This window comes from Perkinsus marinus (assembly GCF_000006405.1).
Source record: "Perkinsus marinus ATCC 50983 genomic scaffold scf_1104296935302, whole genome shotgun sequence".
Taxonomy (NCBI): Eukaryota; Perkinsozoa; order Perkinsida; family Perkinsidae; genus Perkinsus; species Perkinsus marinus.
This window is the reverse complement of record NW_003214508.1, coordinates 1040254-1058372: the sequence shown is the minus strand read 5'-3', so window position 1 is coordinate 1058372 and position 18119 is coordinate 1040254. Positions and strand designations below refer to the sequence as shown.

Below are 18119 nucleotides of genomic sequence, written 5' to 3'. Positions count from 1 at the left end.
GAGGGCGTTCTCTATGTACTTGAATCTTCGGCTCGCATTAGTATTAAAGTCTGGAACTTGCCCTCTTGCAGGCTTGAAATACTCAATACTCCTCAAGTAAGGAGCTTATTAATACTTTTAAGCTAGGTGGATATAATCGTGCGTTAATATTTCACATTTTCAAATTTCTTCCACAAATTCTAATTACATGCTACCTCATTTTCAGCATATGCCCCTCTAACACGCTACTTCCTACTTATTCATTCTAAACGCCTCCCAACACTACAATTCTACTCTTTTCAACGCATTCCTAAACCTACATCGTGCGTAATTTCATCACGTTTTCTTGCACTTCTTGCAGTTAGGCAATTTGTCTACCCCCGCAGTTCGTGCAAATTTGGCGATCGTATGGGAGTACAATTCTACCAACCTTCAACTATTATTCCTCACTGTGGAGTCCACGCTTTACTTTCATAACAAACCAGGTGCAAACACCAAGCAGGAAATGTACTATAACCCCCCTCCGTAGTAGCTACAGCTTCCCCGGAGCGAAGCGACGCGGGCTGCTAGTGATTCTTGAAGGAGGAAGCTTCCTTACCACTCAGGAGACCAAGGGGGAAGAAGATTTTTTGGAATAAGGATCTTGAAGCCCTTACGTAAGCCCCTCAAGCGAGGAGGTTAAGTAGCTGCTCCTCGTAACATTTAGGAGCCGCTTCTCGAGGTTTTCACGTAAGGTGGAAAGGAGAGAGAGGTTGATCGCCGTTAAGCTAAGATCCAACCCACAAACAATTCGGACCAGAGAAATGATCATCCCAGAGATTGACCTGGCGCCTTATCGAATTGTCAGCGTGAGGTTTTAAGCACCTCACCAATTCACCAGCTTCTGCGAACTTTTCACGACGCATGCTCGAGAATCGTGATGGAATCCATAGTCCATCAGATGGATTAGGCTCTATTCGGTGAGTGATCAACTCTACAATTGGGAACTTTATACTTTAGGCATTACCCACGATGGGTTATTGGGCCTATAACTTAGGAACTGCTCCTTAGGGCGTACCTTAAAAGTAGGAATTCCTTACGCTCCATCCTCAAGGAAGCCTTCCTTAGTTATAAGGCTATTGTTTCGTAGAGTCAAAAATGTTGACGAGTTCGGAACGCTCTTTCGCGTAGACGACTGAGTGTTTCGTGCTGAGACTTTGCCAACGAATGCGAATTACTGAGACTGATAGCCGAGATTTGACGTGTTTTCGTGGCGCCCGAGGAGATTCATTCCGTGAAACGTTTACCCATGAATACAACAGGTCAGTCAGATATTTTCGAATATTTGGACAATGGTCCCTCAACATCAACTTGGTGTGGCATAGTTGCCCTACCGGGGGAGATTGATTGTACTGAGGCATGTCTTGGTGTGGCACAGTTGCTCCGGCCGGAGGAATTGTTTGTACCAAGGCATATATTGGCTTGGCATAATTGCCCTGGCCGGAGAAATTGATTGTACTGAGCCATATATTGGCGTGGCATAGTTGCCCCGGCCGGAGAAATTGATTGTATTGAGGCGTGTCTTGGGGTGGCATAGTTGCCCCGGCCGAAGAAATTGATTGTACTAAGGTAGATCTTTGCGTGTCATAATTGCCCCACCTGGAGGAATTGATTGCACTGAGGCATGTTGTGTGGTGGGCCACCACTGGTGGCATAGTTGCCCCCGCCGAAAAAATTGATTGTACCAGGGCATATCTCGGCGTGGCATAGCTGCCCCATCTGTAGGAATTGATTGTACTGAGGCGTATTTTGAAGTAGCATACTTACCCGGGGTGAGTTACCCCGGCTGGAGGAATTAACTGTACTAGGGCATATCTCGGGGTACTATACTCGCTCCGGCTGGAGAAATTGATTGTATTGAGGCAAATCTTGGGGTGACATTATGCCACCAATTTCAACCAATTTCCCTAGGGAAATTGGTTGCACTGAGCCACATCCTCGGGTGGCATAGCCGCCCCATGATCGTACTTCAAGAAATAAGCCTTGAATGTGTAGCTCATGTGTCCTGAACAGCAATGCTTCTATATTTATGTACTCATATTCAATGTGTTCTGCTTCCTTTGCTCTTCTTTTTTGGGTTCACAGTTGGTGGGAGGAGGTCCTGAGCGCGTAAGGTAGCAGCTTGATTTTATATGGTAATTGTTGGTTCATGCTGGGGACAACCAGAATCTACCCACCAACTATACCTGCATTCGACCTCTGGTTGGCCCTTTTCTGTGCTGTCACGGAGTGTTGCTCTTCTTTCTTGATATTCACCCCTGCTATAACTGAGACGTTCTCTCAGAGCTTTCTGGTACGATTGGGATGTCCATAATCCGCTTTCTCTGTCACATCGGTGGCATGTCATACCTAGCACGGATATAGTTTCATTTTTTGGGCGAAACATGAGATTATCTCGTATTATGGTAGGACGCTAGAAAAGCTCGAAGCCGTTGTATATGCTGTCATTCTGTTTCTGTATATGAAACTGGGCCATGGATTAGGTTAATGATTTCCTTCCTCAGATCCTGGGCTTAGTCATTGCTATTATTACAAGTCAACTCACTGTACCGTTGGCGTTCGAATGGACTCTGAAAACGGTCATTGCCTCGTGGTATGGTGCTGCTTTCGGATGTGTTATCGTAGCCTTCGTAACCGCTGTCAATCAAAACCATTACGATCCTTATATTGGTGTTGCTGTGTCGCTCCCATTGGCAATATTTGTATGTCTGGCCGAGCAAGCTGACGTAACTCACTGCAAGTTGAGTGCTATCTACAGAGGCGACAAAGCGCTCTTGCTCATAATGATCGTAGTTGTTTTCGGTGGAGACACACCCTATTGGGCCGCCTTGACCTCGTGCATCGCCTACACGGTAGGAACTACTATAACGCTATTGGGCACGCTCATTCTATGGTGCGTGAATCTTCTGCCAAGACCTGGCCCTCCTCCTATGGCTCTGCTTGGCCTACGCATGTCTGAGTACTTCGGAGAGATTTCTTCTGTCGCTCCCGCTGGAGAGATACAACAGGAAGAGCTCGACGAAAAGTGGAAGAGGCTCGACCGGGCCGCAGTCTTGGCGTCTGCAACGCCCGACTCCCATATGCGTGGCATTGTTCTCTCTATGGTTTCGTCTCTATCTACTCTGGCCCACGCTATCAAGCATGCCTCATTCAGCAAAGCAGCTGTGGAGCAGCTATGGGAGCCCGTCGACCACTCTCTTAATGTTATACGAGTTGAAGTCATCTACCGTTTGAGGCCCAGCCCAGACAATCGGATTGCTAAGCTGGACTTGTATGGCTTGGCAATATCACTGAGGAGAAAGAGTACCGAAGCCTTGGCTGGCTATGCCGCTGGGGTCGATTCGGGGAATATGAAACCCGTACCAGAGTCCGAGCTCGCACGGTTCGATTTTTGCACACGAGAGATCGCCAACTACGTGGAACTTGTGGCGGATTTCCTCTTCCGTGTAGACAACCCTCCCTCTTCTATGAAGACATCTTGGGCTCACTTCAAGTCTAGTGTCAAAAAATGGATCAAGGCACCGATGTTCAAGCGATTGAATCCTCCGACCCCCTGGCTTGTTCGACTGGCTTATCCGATTCGCTCTGGTGTGGGTGCTTGTGTCGCTGGTTGGATCATACTGGCGCTTGGAGAAACTTTGGAGCCTGTTAGGGCTTACGGGCTGTGGATGATGCTGCCCTGTGTATTCTGTTTCTTGCCAACCCCTGGTGCCTCGCTGGTGAAAGGCACACGAAGGATTCTGGGCACCGTCTGTGCTGGCGCTATTGCTATTGCTTGTGTTAGTATCCATCCTTATAATAACTCTGCTTTTTTCGTCGAGTTGTTCGTTGTGTCTTTCATTGGTAAGTTGCTAAAGTGCAGCCCTAAAATTGATTATGCTGGTCTAGTCTTTGCTTTTACTTGGGTTATCGTGGGCCTCGCTGCTGGGACCGATACCCATCTAGACAAGAACGATATGGTGCTCCGCTCTGTGTATCGAGCCATCTTGACTACATGTGGCGTTGTCCTGGCTACCCTCATTTCTACTTTAATGGTGCCAGAGTTCGCTTATGGTCGTTTGAGACGTGCTACTGCCCGAGCTATTGAGAAGCAGGGCGAAATGGTTGCGGATGCTGTGAAGTTGATGCAAGACGCAGAGCCTGCGGCGACAGTACATAACACGTTCGATGAGAGGGTTATTTCGGCTGGTGATGAGCTGCTAGAGCTCAGGAGCGAGCGATGGTGTCAGGTCGTCGACGCCACAGTCGAAACGAAGCTGTTTTCCTGTCTGAGGGGACTGCTCAGAAGTGATGAGCGTCGTGTGAATGCCGCACATATTATTGCATGCCAGCCCCTTTTGGACCGCTTGAACCGGCGTACGATGGTTGTTGTGACTGCGGCAGGGTCGTTCCACCCACGTCCTGGTAAAGGCTCCGATGAAATCGAGGAGGTTTTAGCCGCCCTCACGCCTTTCATATCGGACATGGCGGCTGCCGGCGCGGAACTCGCTGATGTTACGAACAATCACGGAAGCCATCTCGGGTTGTGGGACTCGCGTTCGAGGAAATTCGATGAGGCTCTGAGAGTTCTGACAAAGGTTGAGCGTAAGATGCGAACAGCTATTCCAGTATCTTGGAGACGACGGGCGACGGAAGACTTGGATGAGGCGAAGGAGGAGGAATTCAGTGATGTGTATGCTATCTTGCGAGCCTTATCTCTGTTTATGGAAACTTGGCGAGATGTAGAGCATATGATGTATTTCGGCTACGTGAAGGAAGCTGTCAATCCATTCGAGGTTGGATCCCTGGGCAGAAGTCGTGAGATGATTAGAATTCCCACAAGGGCTGTGGCACGTCTCCGTGAGTACTCTACTGCCAGCGATGTTGAGTCGACCCACGATGCTGCCACTGTGGATGGAACACCCGTGCGGGATGTGCGGCATTCTTAATATTTCCTCTATGAACAATCGCATTCTATCATACTGCTATTACGTACCCGTTAGCCGCCAAGTTACTGCAGTCTTTCTGGTTGATAATTTATAAGCGGCTGTATTCATATCATATTTACTGTCACATCAGGAATGTGGTGTTCGACCGTCAGTGGAGGTGTAGGTGTGATGGTCCGATGCGCGAGGTGTCCCCCAAGGAGATTCTCAGAGACTTTCCATCGGAGGATAAGGAGAACTGATTAGTGTGATTCTAGAATTTCAGGATGCCGACTTGAAAGCCCTCTGCCCTCATAACTTTTTATAGCCAATGCAGTGAAGGTAAACCAAATTGGGGAGCGAAAATCATGAAACCCGAGTTTCCAGTTTTCTTGGAAGGGCTAGAACTTGATATTGCTTATCACAGGACTGTGATAAGCAGACCAGAAATTTCCTGAAGAACTTCGGCGAAAGTCACGAATTCATGGTTTCCGCTCTCCAATTCGGTTTATCCTTACGGAGCGACACGATACAAAGACGATTGAGGCATGAATAAAACATAATCGCGAGATATCAAGCTCCAGCACAGCTCTTCTGTGCATTTCAAGGAGCCAAACCCCGCTAAACATCTTTCGATGTCAGTGATTGAAGTCATACGTCATACTATCCCACGCGTTGGGAATAACCGCACTACGTTGTTTCGCCAAAGCCGACCAGATGGCTCATATCAGACTATGAAGTATCCTCATGCAGTGATTCCTTTTGTTCGTATATCCCATCAATCATGATTCATAAGTTACTATGATATAGATTGCTGGTTGCCATAACTGATGGATACCTGAACTCTATGCTGATGTTCTGTTGTGTCTAGGTCGTGGAGTCGTCAGCCATAAAAACAGGTGTGGGATTCAGACGCTCGTCAGATGACCGCGAAGCGACAGACTGATGCCGCGGTCCTTGCTAAACCCTTGCATGCTTCAGAGGCAGCCTCTGTTCGACGTTACCTGTGTGCTGCCCTGTGCGCCGCGCTCCCTCATGCGTACACACACACAAGCACCGTCGTGTGTTTCGTTCCAGCAACTTGTATCGATGGGCTGTGTCACCGACTTCCAGGATACACCGATTAAATTCGTCCAAAGCAAACTTAATTTGTCGGCTTACACACAGTTTGTTACGGCCTTACTTGGAGACTCTTAGTCTGACCGACGGTCATTGATCGTGCTCGGGAAGGGAACCACTGCTCCGAGCACGTGAAAGAATATCCTTAACCAGTTGAGGCAAACTAACTCAGAACCCAAGCATTGATCATGTGACTTGTAACAAGTCACTTGCATGACCGATTCTATTATTCTGCGCGCTGAACTTTCACTTATAGTTTCTGAGTTAGAAACCTAAAGTTAGTTGACTCCGACGTTCGAGTGAACATATTGAAAAGTTTGAAGTACGGGTGTGTACACGTGCGACAAAAGATCTCCGTGAAAGATTTTCATCATATATCATCGCGATGATCCTGACTTCTCGCTGCAGAGTAAAAAATCAGTGAATCAGGGGTTAATACTCACCATCTGATTTCTTCATCTGAGTTGATATATTGACTCACCTGTTGCATCAGGATTCGTATACGGCCCCAGGAGATATGCATGAAATTTGAGCGAGTCGCTGGAAATTCACGCTATCTGAAATCAATCTTGTTGAGCGTGGCTTTGTGATATGGTTGTAGCATTTGTTACAATTGTTCCGAAAGGCCTGAACAGAGACAGTAATGAGATGATTTGTTGTATGTCTACATATAGTTCACAGTTAATAGTTCTTGTGTGAAGCTTACTCGCGATGAGATACATCTCTATCTTCTTCCCTATTGTAGTACTAGTCGAAGCTGAGATTATCCCTGGATACCCCATTCGAGGCGCAGCGTTGCATATTCTGGCTGGCCCTTCTAACTTCTCCTATCCTCCGAACTGCTCGAAGACTGCTAAGCCGAAGGATGTGCCATACTGTGCTACCGGAGAGCTCGACGTCGGAGTGAAATCAGCTATCAATTTCAACACTTACCTGTTTGATGTTAAGGACCCCACCGAGACTGTGCTGTTCGGGCTCAATGTCACTATTGATAAGGGCATCCCGGAATCCTTCGAAGTTCTAACTGGTGGCCACGCCGCTCCCGGCCTGGTCGATTTGTTACCAAAACTCATGCCACGTGTCGTGGAAATAGCCCCTATAACCTACACAAGTGGAGGTGGTGCGGGGAAGTACGATCCAGAGACCAAGAGCTATTCAGCTGAGTTCAACATCTCCTTCCGGGCTGGAGTTTATATTTTCGGACAGAAGGTCGTCGTGGGGCAACCTCTCAACGGTGTTGGTAAAGCCTGGGCTAAGCCTCATAACGACATTGGACTCACCGGAATTGTGACCAACTCTGCTGGAGACTCGGAGCCCAAACTGATTTTCAATCTCACCAATTCGATCACTACGGTGAACGGCTCCATTTTAACGTGGCACGTATATAGCGGAATGAGTATGAAGATGAACACGTCCGGGCGTGGCCAGGACTATACCGACAAAACTTTCGTGAATAAGATCATTCAACTAACACCTCCAAAATAGCGGTTCGCTCAGCGAACTTCGCTGTAGGACAAGAGGTATATTTTTTCAAACTATTGTCTCGTCAACGTTCAGTGTCTTCTTGGCAAATCTTCTCCAGTAATCGTCATTCGTCCCAGGCGTCATGGTCTGTATGGAGTGAGTTCGATAGCGGGATGAACTATTCCAGCCGAAGAACTCCTTACTAAGGATAGACTGTTTGAGCAGCCTTCTATCTGAGTTGCTCAAGATACTGGGGCTTAGCTGGGAGTCTTTGAGATTTTACGACTATCCATTAGAGGCGAGTGTTGCGTTGTCGAGTTTGACTTCTCCCTGGGGTAGGCTGCCCAGAGCGGAATACATCACAGTGAATTACCGTGGATATGTTCTGATACTTGCAAATTTTTTCCCTGGTCCAGGGGAGAAACATCATATCCAGAAGTGATTTAGGGCCCCTAGATACGGATGTGGTCGAAAAAATGCCAGGAGTGCGAACAACTCGTGGATGCGCGAAGAATAATCAGAACTTGCTGGAAATTTTGCACCCACCTGAGCATGTCGACTCTCAGACTGGCCCAAGCGGACCAATAAATAGCGAAAACTTTCATAGTCTGTGAATCATGGAGATATTGGGGTAGTGATAATGTGTGTACACCTGTGTTGTAGGCACAACACAACAGGCCTGTTGGATGTAACGGTCCTGGCTCGGAATTAGTTGGGTATCCAGTGGTCATTGAAGTGCGAAGCCGATTAACATTGCAGAACGCAAGGCAGAAATTTCCAGAGAACTCCAACAAAGCACGGTAAAGACAAGCTCTCATCATTCCTTGGCTCTACTCGAGTCCCCACTCGTGCTCACGATATATTGTTAGACCAAATGCCATCATACAAAAAAGACCAATAATATCAATATGGTAGTGCTACATATGTAAGCGTCACTCGGCACAGCCTACGCATTTTGCGGGCTCTCGAGGGCCCAGAGCGTATACCAGAAGCAACAGTCTCGAGCGCTCAACCCCCTTCTAACCACCGCATTAATTCACCGAGCTCCAGGAACATCCCTCGACGCATCCTTGAAAATCGTGATGGTGGCGCGATTAGGCCTCATTCGGTGGAATCAACTCCTCAATTGGAAGCTTCACATTGGATGATAATACCCACTATGGTCTATTGTTTGGTTGACGAGTTCAGAGCCCTCGGACCGGGGGAGTTTGGGCAGTTGTAGAGTTAACTACGTTGAATCAGTGAAAATGTATGCTGAGGCAGCTTACCGGGCCATCGTTTCAATTTATGAGTCATACTTATCCAGTGTGACTCTTGGCTTTGATGATACTCCATGATATTGAGCGTTCAATCATGTCTTACCAGGTGATAACGGAATCTATATGGCAGCCTATTCCGGATGGTTGATGGCACTTGCTGCACTTTGTATTGAATAACCAACTCCCCGAGAACTCACTCATTTCTGTGATTGCTGGAGGTATTTGTTCAACTCCGCATCACCCTTATTAGTCGGTGAGTAACTATTGTCGTCCTTAGCAGCTTTCAGCCCTCCAAAAGGTTCATGGGTATGATATTTCTCGGGTGGAGAGGCGCTGCCGATGTGAAACTCGAACGTCATCCTGAACAGCAATGCTTCCATATTCATGTACTCATATTTAATGTGCTACTTTGTTCTTTTCTCTTGGGTTGACAGTTGGCGGGAGGAGGTCCTGAGCGCGTAAGGTAGCAGCTTGATTTATACGTTAATTGTTGTTTCAGGCTGGGACAACCAGGATCTACCGACAAACCTACCTGCATTCGACCTCTGGTTGGCCCTTTTCTGTGCTGTCACCTAGTGTTGCTCTTCCTTCTTCATATTTATCCCTGTTGTAACTGAGATGTCACCTCGGAGCTTCCTGATACGATAGGGGTGTCCATGACGCCGCGTTATTAACGCGTACCTTCTATCACATCGTTGACATCTTACACCTGACGCGAATAATGTTCCGCTTTTACGCGAAGCATGGGCTTATCTCGTATAGAAGCACGTCAACAAAGCTCGATTGGATGCTGTCACTCTGTGTCTGCGTATGATACTAGACCACGGATGAGCTTACTCTCAGATCCCCGGCTTAGTCATCGATACTATTACAGGCTAACTCGCTGAACCGTTGACGCTCGAATGGACTCTAAAAACGGCCATCGCCTCGTGGTATGGTGCCGCTTTCTGATGTGTTATTGTAGCCTCTAATTTAGTGACCTTACCGGTGAAACGCGAAGCTATATATCTCTGGGAATGTCCTTCGCTATGTAGCGAAGGCGTCGATGTTGGTAGTTGGTAAGGAGTTGTACAGTAGGTGTGGGTGTCTGTCTAATTCGTGAGTTGTCCCTAAGAGAAATGCCCAAAGACTCCTCATCAAAGTGCAGTGTAGGACCGGACCCATACTAGGGACGGCCATGTGTCGTTTTCCCACTCCAAGGACTTCCCTAAGGGTCTTGTGTTCTTCACGCGCGTAATATGGCGACGCCGGTCGTGACACGTGCACGATCCAACATTTTTCTGTGTAGCCTCTCATTCCCCATCTTCTAATGCCCAACTCACACAACCTATTTGAGACCCCATCTTCAAAGGGCGGGGGGGGGTTGAGTTTCCACCAGTTATTCCGGGGTTTGAAGCAGCCGACGCTACAAATGGATGAGGAAACTCGATTCGTATGATTCTAGAACTTGTATCCGCATGTCATCCTAGGTGCTATCCCACGCGAGAATATTCAGTAACGATGTATCACACTATGTCGATGGAGAGTGTTTGTGTAGCATATTACTTGAGAGGACACCCATCAGCGTAGAGATCTATGTGTATACGGATAATCAGCCGATTTCCACGGCTCATTTAAATTTAGCTTTTTCATTTGCAGCCCTATTCAATAGGCAGGTCGCACCTGCGCGATTGCGTGGAAGGTTTGGGCGCGCTCTTTCAGGGCCCCCACCCCTGGCGCGCGCTGATGCCATCATGGCACATGTTGACGGTGTAATACAATCCGGCAATCGCAACTTTTTGCTAATATTGCGGATTTGCCAAATGCTATAATTTCTGACAGTCTCACTTTTTTGCTCTTTTGTATGTGCTGCTTTCTCAGTTATAAAGTAGCAACCACATTTACACCCTAGCAATTTCTGGTATAGGTTTTAGCAACCAAATGTTGAAAGTAGCAAATTCAAAAGTGTTTTCTAGCAAGTCGCTCTTTTTTGCTCTTTTTTTGCTGCATTGTATATTTCCCCGGAATGTTTTACACGCTGGCACTTTTGCCCAAGTGTGCTTCGCTCGCACGTTTTCGTTATTCTGGCAAGTTGTGCTCATTTGCTGTTTGATATGTTTTGCGTTGTAACTATATAGTCTGGCATTTTCCAAGGTTTGCCCTTGTGTGATGTTCCTGCACGAAATATACAAATTGGCAGTTGCCGGTATGTGACAACGCTGCGCTACTTTTATGTTTTGGCTATTTGCTCTCTTGTAACTTACGCCCTGCGGGAATATATACTAGCGTTTTGCTCACTCGCTCAAACTGCGTCTCTGTTAGCGTTATTAGCAAACTTGTCATTTTGCATTATTCGTACGAGCAATATACAATCGAGCAAACATAGTTATGGGATAGCGTTTCTCGTTCGATTACGATATTACGCCTTATATCTTATGCTCCAGAACATGTTCATGCCCTGTGCACTTACTAAGTATCTTATCTATCAAAGGTGTCACACTTTGTGTCTCACTGCAAGGGAGTCACTCAGTATCGGGTCAAAGCATGATAGCACTCTAGTGAGATATATCATTCACTCCGAAGACAGCGCGAGTTATGATCAGTGCTGAATACCAAACACATGATTGCTCTTGCACATCGCGATTGAATCAGATGAGATAACAGTTAAATTGAGTCCCATCTTCGAGTATCCTCTCTCTTTTTGCATCGTATCAGTTGTGTCTCATGGTTTGGTACGATTGTACGTATTGACGAGTCAACAATAGCCAGAAGTTAAACCCTCAAGTAGGCATTAGGTAAGTATTACGGGCAACTTTGACATTCTGCACGAGAAACATTTGCTCATGGGCAGTGGCACTCATCGGAGCGTCTTCGTGGAACTATTGTTATGGACTTTGCAGAGATGTCGAAGGATTGTACAGGGGAAATGCAACACGGACTAAATTACTGATTATGAACTCTACAGCCCCCCGCACACAATATTCACTCCCGGGCACCACTAGAGGGCCTTCATAGAGATACTATTAAGGGTTACAAGAGAAGCATATTGAGAAACGTCCAAATTTTTCTCTACCAATCACCGAGACAGCTACTTGTAGCTACTACAACAGCTGAGCACCACTGAGGTGCCTACCTTACTGCGAGTGCGTGCATGGTCGCTAGTCTCCAGTGATGGGAGAAACTACTTCGATTCCTCACGCTCGTCCTCTTTCGACCGCTTCTGCTGCAATTCTTCTGCCGCGTGGCTCTCATACTCCTCCACCAATAAAATAGCATTGTTGTTAGGCGAGTACTTTCGCACTATCTCCTCACATCTGGTACCTCGGAAGAACTTGTTCAGCGCCGGGTAGATGCGAAGTGCTAACTTAGCACTGCTAAGCCAGCCTGCCTCTTTCCTCGATAACTTCGATGTTCGCGAGGGGCATCTTTCTCCAGTGACCAGTATTTGCTCAGACTACCGAAGAGCATATCGGTTCGCATGCAATAGGCCACGTAGGGATCAGGATGCGTGTATGAAAGCCACGACACCTCGCATGGGCACCACTGGGGTGCCTGCAATACAGCACTGCACTGCAGATGAGTGATCCATGTTGATCCAAATAAGTGATCTCGGATCACTCAGTACGAGTAATTCCGCCCACTTACAATAATCCATCCATCATTCTCCCTGTGATGCAACTATACTTATCTATATCGACAGAACCACAGAACTTTGCAAAAGAGTCACCACTCAGGGACTTCGAAACTATAATGCAATTCTCAACACAATCACCAACAACCCATCAAGGTTCGACTCTCGCGTGCAAATTTCAATTTCTTCTTTCGATTGTAGAACAGCAAAAATTTGCTCCATTGCGGGGTTGCCCATTCGTAAAGCTGCAAATTGCTCCTCTGAAAAGTAGCAATTTGCTCAATAGTAGAAGGAGCAATTTATTGGTTTGCCCCTTCTTTGAGCAAAATTGCTCAATTTTGTTACATAGTAGCACTTCACATAGCGGCAACTTTTATATATTCTAGCAATTTTCTGAAATATAAACAAGCAAACGATATTCATTCGAGCAGTTTCTGTTATACAAAGCGGCAAATTTGCGTATTTGTAAAGTGAATTTTGCTACTTTGCTCTTCTGTATATCAGCCATAGCGTTCTTACACACTAGCACAACAGCAGAAGCCGCAGGGAATATACATTCCAGCTAATTAGCACTTTTTTGCTATTTGCTCCTTTGCTATTTTGTAACTGGGCCCATGTTGAGGCTTTGGGCAAAGCAGGTGCCCAACACTAAGAAATCCTAGTGTATTCTTCTACGACGAAATCGGATCGGTTGCCGGCCATAGGGAACGCAAGGGTAGCCGATGGATCGTATTCAAACTGTCTTGAGTATCAATAAGCCTAGACTACAGAAATGAAATCATAAGACCGATAGTCTCGTTCACTTGACTCCAATGAGCGCCTTGCACGCATGCTCACTTTCCTAATTGGAACAAAGTGACGCACAATGCGTCGCGCAAATCTGCGTGTCTAGGAATAGACAGTCAGGGAAAGCCAGGAGCCCTCATCATCGACTCCAACAACAGTACAAGGAGCAATATCACCGTGTTCATTCAAGTTTTCTGCGTCCATAGTAGTAGTAGTTGTATGGGGCACGGCAAATGGCTTACAGTAGCCCTTTCGAGAGAGCTCTATTGAAGCACTGTGTCGATTTTCTGATGTGCGTCGGTATGGGTTTAGGTGCTCCGCGTGCTCCTTATTGGGGTCCACGAGGTGCACCTTAAATTTAGGAGCATAAGGAGCATGAGGTGGAACTGTAGTGAAAGCGCCTCGCGTAAGGTGTAAGGCGCCTTGCTCGTAAATTCAAGGTGCACCTTAAGGAGCGTTTCTAGGCTCCTGCTCTGTGTGCTGCGCTTCCGCATGTGTACGCACACACAAGCAACGTTGTGTGTTAACATACACATTAAGCAGGTGCCCGTCGGCTCATCAACTTGTATCGATGGGTTGTGCAGACGACGTCAAGGAATGCTCGACAAGGATACCTCGTTCAGTTCGTCCAAATAAACTTCATTCGTATTTGACGATCATTCGCAACTGCGTGAAAGTTGCGAAGTCTGAATAAAACGTGAGGAGGATTAGCTTAGCACGCATTGACCAGGCTGTTTGAGGTACTCATCTCCTGGGTGATCTAATTGGAGAAAAACCACCGCGGACGTACCTTTCATGGACCGAAAACGAAATTTCAACTTCTCATGACATTCGGGCGAGTCGCTGAAATCCCACTATATTTCAAATTAATCTTGTTGAGCCGTGGCTTTGTGGTATGATTGAAGCCTTTGTTGCAATTGTTCCGAGAGGCCCTAAACGACCTTCTGCACCAACACGGGGATAAGATGATTTGTTGTATGTCTACATATCGTTCACAGCTAATAGTTCTTGTTCGGAGCTCACTCGCGATGAAATACATCTCTATCTTCTTCCCTATTGTAGTACTAGTCGAAGCCGAGATTATTCCTGGATCCCCCATCCGAGGCGCAGCGTTGCATGGTCTGGCTGGCCCTTCTAACTTCTCCTATCCTCTGAACTGCTCGAAGGATGTTAAGCCGAAGGATGTGCCATACTGTGCTACCGGAGAGCTCGACGTCGGAGTGAAATCAGCTATCAATTTCGACACTTACCTGTTTGATGTTAAGGACCCCACCGAGACTGTGCTGTTCGGGCTCAATGTCACTATTGATAAGGGCATCCCGGAATCCTTCGAAGTTCTAACTGGTGGCCACGCCGCTCCCGGCCTGGTCGATTTGTTACCAACAGTCGTACCAGGTCTCCTGAGGATAGCCCCTATAATATACACAAGTGGAGGTGGTGCGGGGAAGTACGATCCAGAGACCAAGAGCTATTCAGCTAAGTTCGACATCTCTTTCCGGGCTGGAGTGTATATTTTTGGAAAGAAGTTAGTCGTGGGGCAACCTATCTACGGTGTTGGTAACGCCTGGGCTAAACCTCATAACGACATCGGCCTCAGCGCAATTGTGACCAACTCTGTGAACTCGTATGACGAACTAAGCTTCAATCTCACCAATTCGATCACTACCGTGAACGGCTCCATTTTAACGTGGCACATCTATAGCGGGATGAGTGTCTTTGTGAACACGTCTTGGACTGGCCCGTATTATGCTAATCAAACTTTCGTGAATAAGACGATTCAACTAGCATCTCCAAAATAGTGTTTCGCTGTGCGACGGAAAGCGGGGGTTTTCCGAACCATCATCTAGTCAATCCTTGGGGTCTTTTGGACGATTGTCTCTAGCATTTAATCAGTAATCGTCTTTCATCATTCGTCCCGTACATCACGGTCTGTATGGAGCAAGTTCGATAGCGGGATGAACTACTAGAATCTGAGAACTTATTGAGAAGAGTCTGCTTGGGCATCCTTCCTTTGCGATATCTGAATTGCTCAAGATTCTGAGGCTCTGCTGAAAGGTTTCGAGAATTTAGTCAAGATGATTGTTGCGTTGTCGAGTTTGATTTCTACATGAGGTAGGCTGCTTAGAGTGGAGTGCGTTACGGTAAATGACCAAGGATATACGCTGATACTAAACCTCAATAACTAAATATTTAGTAACTGAATATTATTCAGTGAATGGGATGCTCGCTGATTCGGACTCTCCACTCGATGTCTACTGTTAACGGATTCTTGTTGTCGTGGCATACATTCAATGGGACTAGCCACGCTATGCGCAGGTATCACTAATAGTGATTCACTATGACCATGACTCGCCCGCGAAGCTAGTTACTCTATATTTTAGGCTATATATTTTGTTTTGGTGTTGTTGATTGTGGTTTTAATTGTGGTGGTTGTAATGGAATACACTTTACTAGTCACCCAGCATCTGCTGGTGAGCGTGACTGCTCAATCTGCCCACCTCCAGCCACCTGGTGGTTTCTGATTGTATGCCTGATCTTTGACGTGCAATCCTTAGCTGTGTGAGTATGGGAGTCCGATGGCCGCAGATGAAGTCGGAAGGGTGGGACGAGTTGCGTTGATGAGTTTTGTGGCCGGTATCTACGATCGAGCCCGTGATACCATGGAAAGTGCAGGAGTTCATCAGCGAGCTTTAGACGAGTCACTATTCTAGGCTACTGGATACGGATGTGGTTGAAGAAATACCAAGAATGTAAACAGCTCCTGGATGTTGGAGAAATGATCAAAACTTTATCAAAGTTTCGGAAAGACATGAGCAGATTACCCCGAGCAGGCCAATGAGCAAGTTGCTCAGAGCAACGATGACATTTATAGTCTATGAATCATAGATATAGTGAGTTCTTCAGTCCGTCAAAAATGTATGAGTCCTAGCTCGGAATTAGTGTGGTATTCAGTGGTTATTGATGTGCGAAGCCGACTAACACTGCAAAACGCGAGGCTGAAATTCTCAGAGAACTCCACCACAGCACGGTAAAGGCATGCTCTCGTTCTTGCTCAACTACTCGAGTCTCCGCTCATGCTCACGATATGTCAGCTACGAGTGAGCATCATAATAGCGACCAAATATTGTCATAGAAAAAGACCAATAATATCAAAATGGAAGTGCTGCATGTGTAGTCGTTCACTCTCGCACAGCCTATGCGTCTTGCGAGGGCCCAAGGCGCATACCAGAAGCAACAGTATCCGGGCGTTCCGCCCATTGCTCTGGATTCGCCCGGCTCGTACCTGGAATCATACATCAAGACACATCAATGGACAACACTGGCAACCATTATTTCCTGTATCCTGAGTAATCATATGTTCTCTGAGATCGATCATTGGACTACTGATATTCCTGGGTTCAGTCGGAAGATGTGCAGCGGAGCTATTGCTCGTGGTACTGCCTAATCAGTGAGTAATAACCTGTGAAAGATGTGTCTCATGTACTGTAGCTTGCTTGATGGCGTGTCGGGCTGTCCTGTATAGAACTGAGTACACCGTTCAACCAGGGGTCAACACTGAGCTGGTTAGCATCCATGCGTTCGTCCTGGAGGCGATATTGACATGTCTTAATCTCACGAAAACCGCAAGAGCGCGATCAGATCGATTGGTCACTACAACATGTTGACATTGGAAAAGTATGTTGCTTACCGCATCAGCCTTGAGTAATCGTTTGATTACCAATCTCGCATGTGGTGATAGGATAGGACTGGCTGGGTCCGGGAGGTAAAAACGAGCCTTTTGAATTTTGACGTAGAGCTCCTTCTGCGACTTGGCCCGGAATGGGAAGCTTCCCAAGAGCATCAGATACATGATCACCTACGGAACGTCCGACCATATCATGATAATACGATAATCGAACATCCTAATCGATTCAGGAAATACTTAGAGGATAATGTCAGGGATCAGTCGAGGCTTACCCCAATAGCCCACATGTCGGCCTTGAAACCATTGTATTCACCTCCCCTAACGAGCTGCGGACACATGTACGACGGTGTTCCACAAAATATCTTCACGTTCTGGCCCTCCGGAACAGATGTGGAGAATCTGATTGTCAACTAGAAGACCTAAATCGAGCAGCTCGGACACTAAGACCCGAAGTCAATAATTTTAATCCGGTCCCTTCCTTCCAGCAGTATATTCTCTAGCTTTAGATCTCTGTGGACTATCCTCTTGCTGTGGCAATACTTTATGCCTTCACATATCTGGGCCATGAACCTTGCCGGGAGGACGCAATGCATGTCCAACTGCATAGCTTCGACGTTCCAGGTGTCAATGAATTCCATGCTACATCAGCGCTTATCTCATCTTAGTATGAATAGCTCGAGCGCTCTCAGTGGTGCAATAGTAGTGGTCAAAAAGAGCTATCCCAGCCGACTTTTTCGCAGTTGCGTCGTCCACTTTGCTGCCTGGAAGCTTTCCGATGAACTCATTCAAGCAGCCCCCGGCGATGTGCTCAAGGACGAGATAACTGCAACGCACTACTTCACACCGTTGCGTTGATTCAGTGCGATGTACATCTTTTTAGGGGTGTCAAATGTCTCTATGAACTGTACGATGTTCGGATGAGACATCTTCCTCATCACGTGTATTTCTCGCATCACGTTCCTGCGTCTCGTCGTCGAGCCCACGAGACTTATTTTCTCATATCTGCCTCTCGTACGTGCTCATTGGAGCAACAACGCGCTGCCTACATCTTCACTGCGACCTTGCAGGCGCGGTTCGCTTTGTTCCAACCCAGTCGTACAGTAGCATATGCACCGTTACCGAGCTTCTCGCCTAAGAGATACCTGACCAGAACAACCATCGTTGGAATATATGTTCACTCTTCTCAGCTGAGCTCTGGGACTTTCACGCGAACTATAGAAGTTATACACAAGCTCGCTAGAAGCATACAGAGACCAACCACTGGTTGGTACCAC

General features: G+C 46.9%; 4 protein-coding genes across 4 annotated transcripts in view; 3 read left to right on the top strand and 1 right to left on the bottom strand.

The window, feature by feature from the left end:
- Positions 1 to 2948: 2948 nt before the first annotated feature.
- Positions 2949 to 4946, top strand: Pmar_PMAR003621 (hypothetical protein; the record flags this gene model as incomplete). Its single annotated transcript, XM_002784316.1, has 1 exon — positions 2949 to 4946. The coding sequence occupies one exon, from the start codon at positions 2949 to 2951 to the stop codon at positions 4944 to 4946; it is 1998 nt and encodes a 665-aa protein (XP_002784362.1).
- Positions 4947 to 6713: 1767 nt separating this feature from the next.
- Positions 6714 to 7549, top strand: Pmar_PMAR003620 (hypothetical protein). The gene has a single exon (XM_002784315.1). It carries the CDS (start codon positions 6753 to 6755, stop codon positions 7524 to 7526), a length of 774 nt encoding a protein of 257 aa, XP_002784361.1. The 5' UTR covers positions 6714 to 6752; the 3' UTR covers positions 7527 to 7549.
- Positions 7550 to 14166: 6617 nt separating this feature from the next.
- Positions 14167 to 15174, top strand: Pmar_PMAR003619 (hypothetical protein). The gene has a single exon (XM_002784314.1). The coding sequence runs from the start codon at positions 14189 to 14191 to the stop codon at positions 14957 to 14959; it is 771 nt and encodes a 256-aa protein (XP_002784360.1). The 5' UTR covers positions 14167 to 14188; the 3' UTR covers positions 14960 to 15174.
- A 1113-nt stretch (positions 15175 to 16287) lies between these two features.
- Pmar_PMAR003618 (Acetylcholinesterase precursor, putative) overlaps positions 16288 to 18119 on the bottom strand; it is a gene marked incomplete at both ends in the record, with an annotated part of 5465 nt that continues 3633 nt past the window's right edge. The window contains 7 exons of the mRNA XM_002784313.1: positions 16288 to 16443; positions 16849 to 17016; positions 17118 to 17244; positions 17293 to 17484; positions 17576 to 17668; positions 17716 to 17847; positions 17892 to 17987. Of these exons, the coding sequence (XP_002784359.1) occupies positions 16288 to 16443; positions 16849 to 17016; positions 17118 to 17244; positions 17293 to 17484; positions 17576 to 17668; positions 17716 to 17847; positions 17892 to 17987 (964 nt within the window). The remainder of the gene's footprint in view (positions 16444 to 16848; positions 17017 to 17117; positions 17245 to 17292; positions 17485 to 17575; positions 17669 to 17715; positions 17848 to 17891; positions 17988 to 18119) is intronic.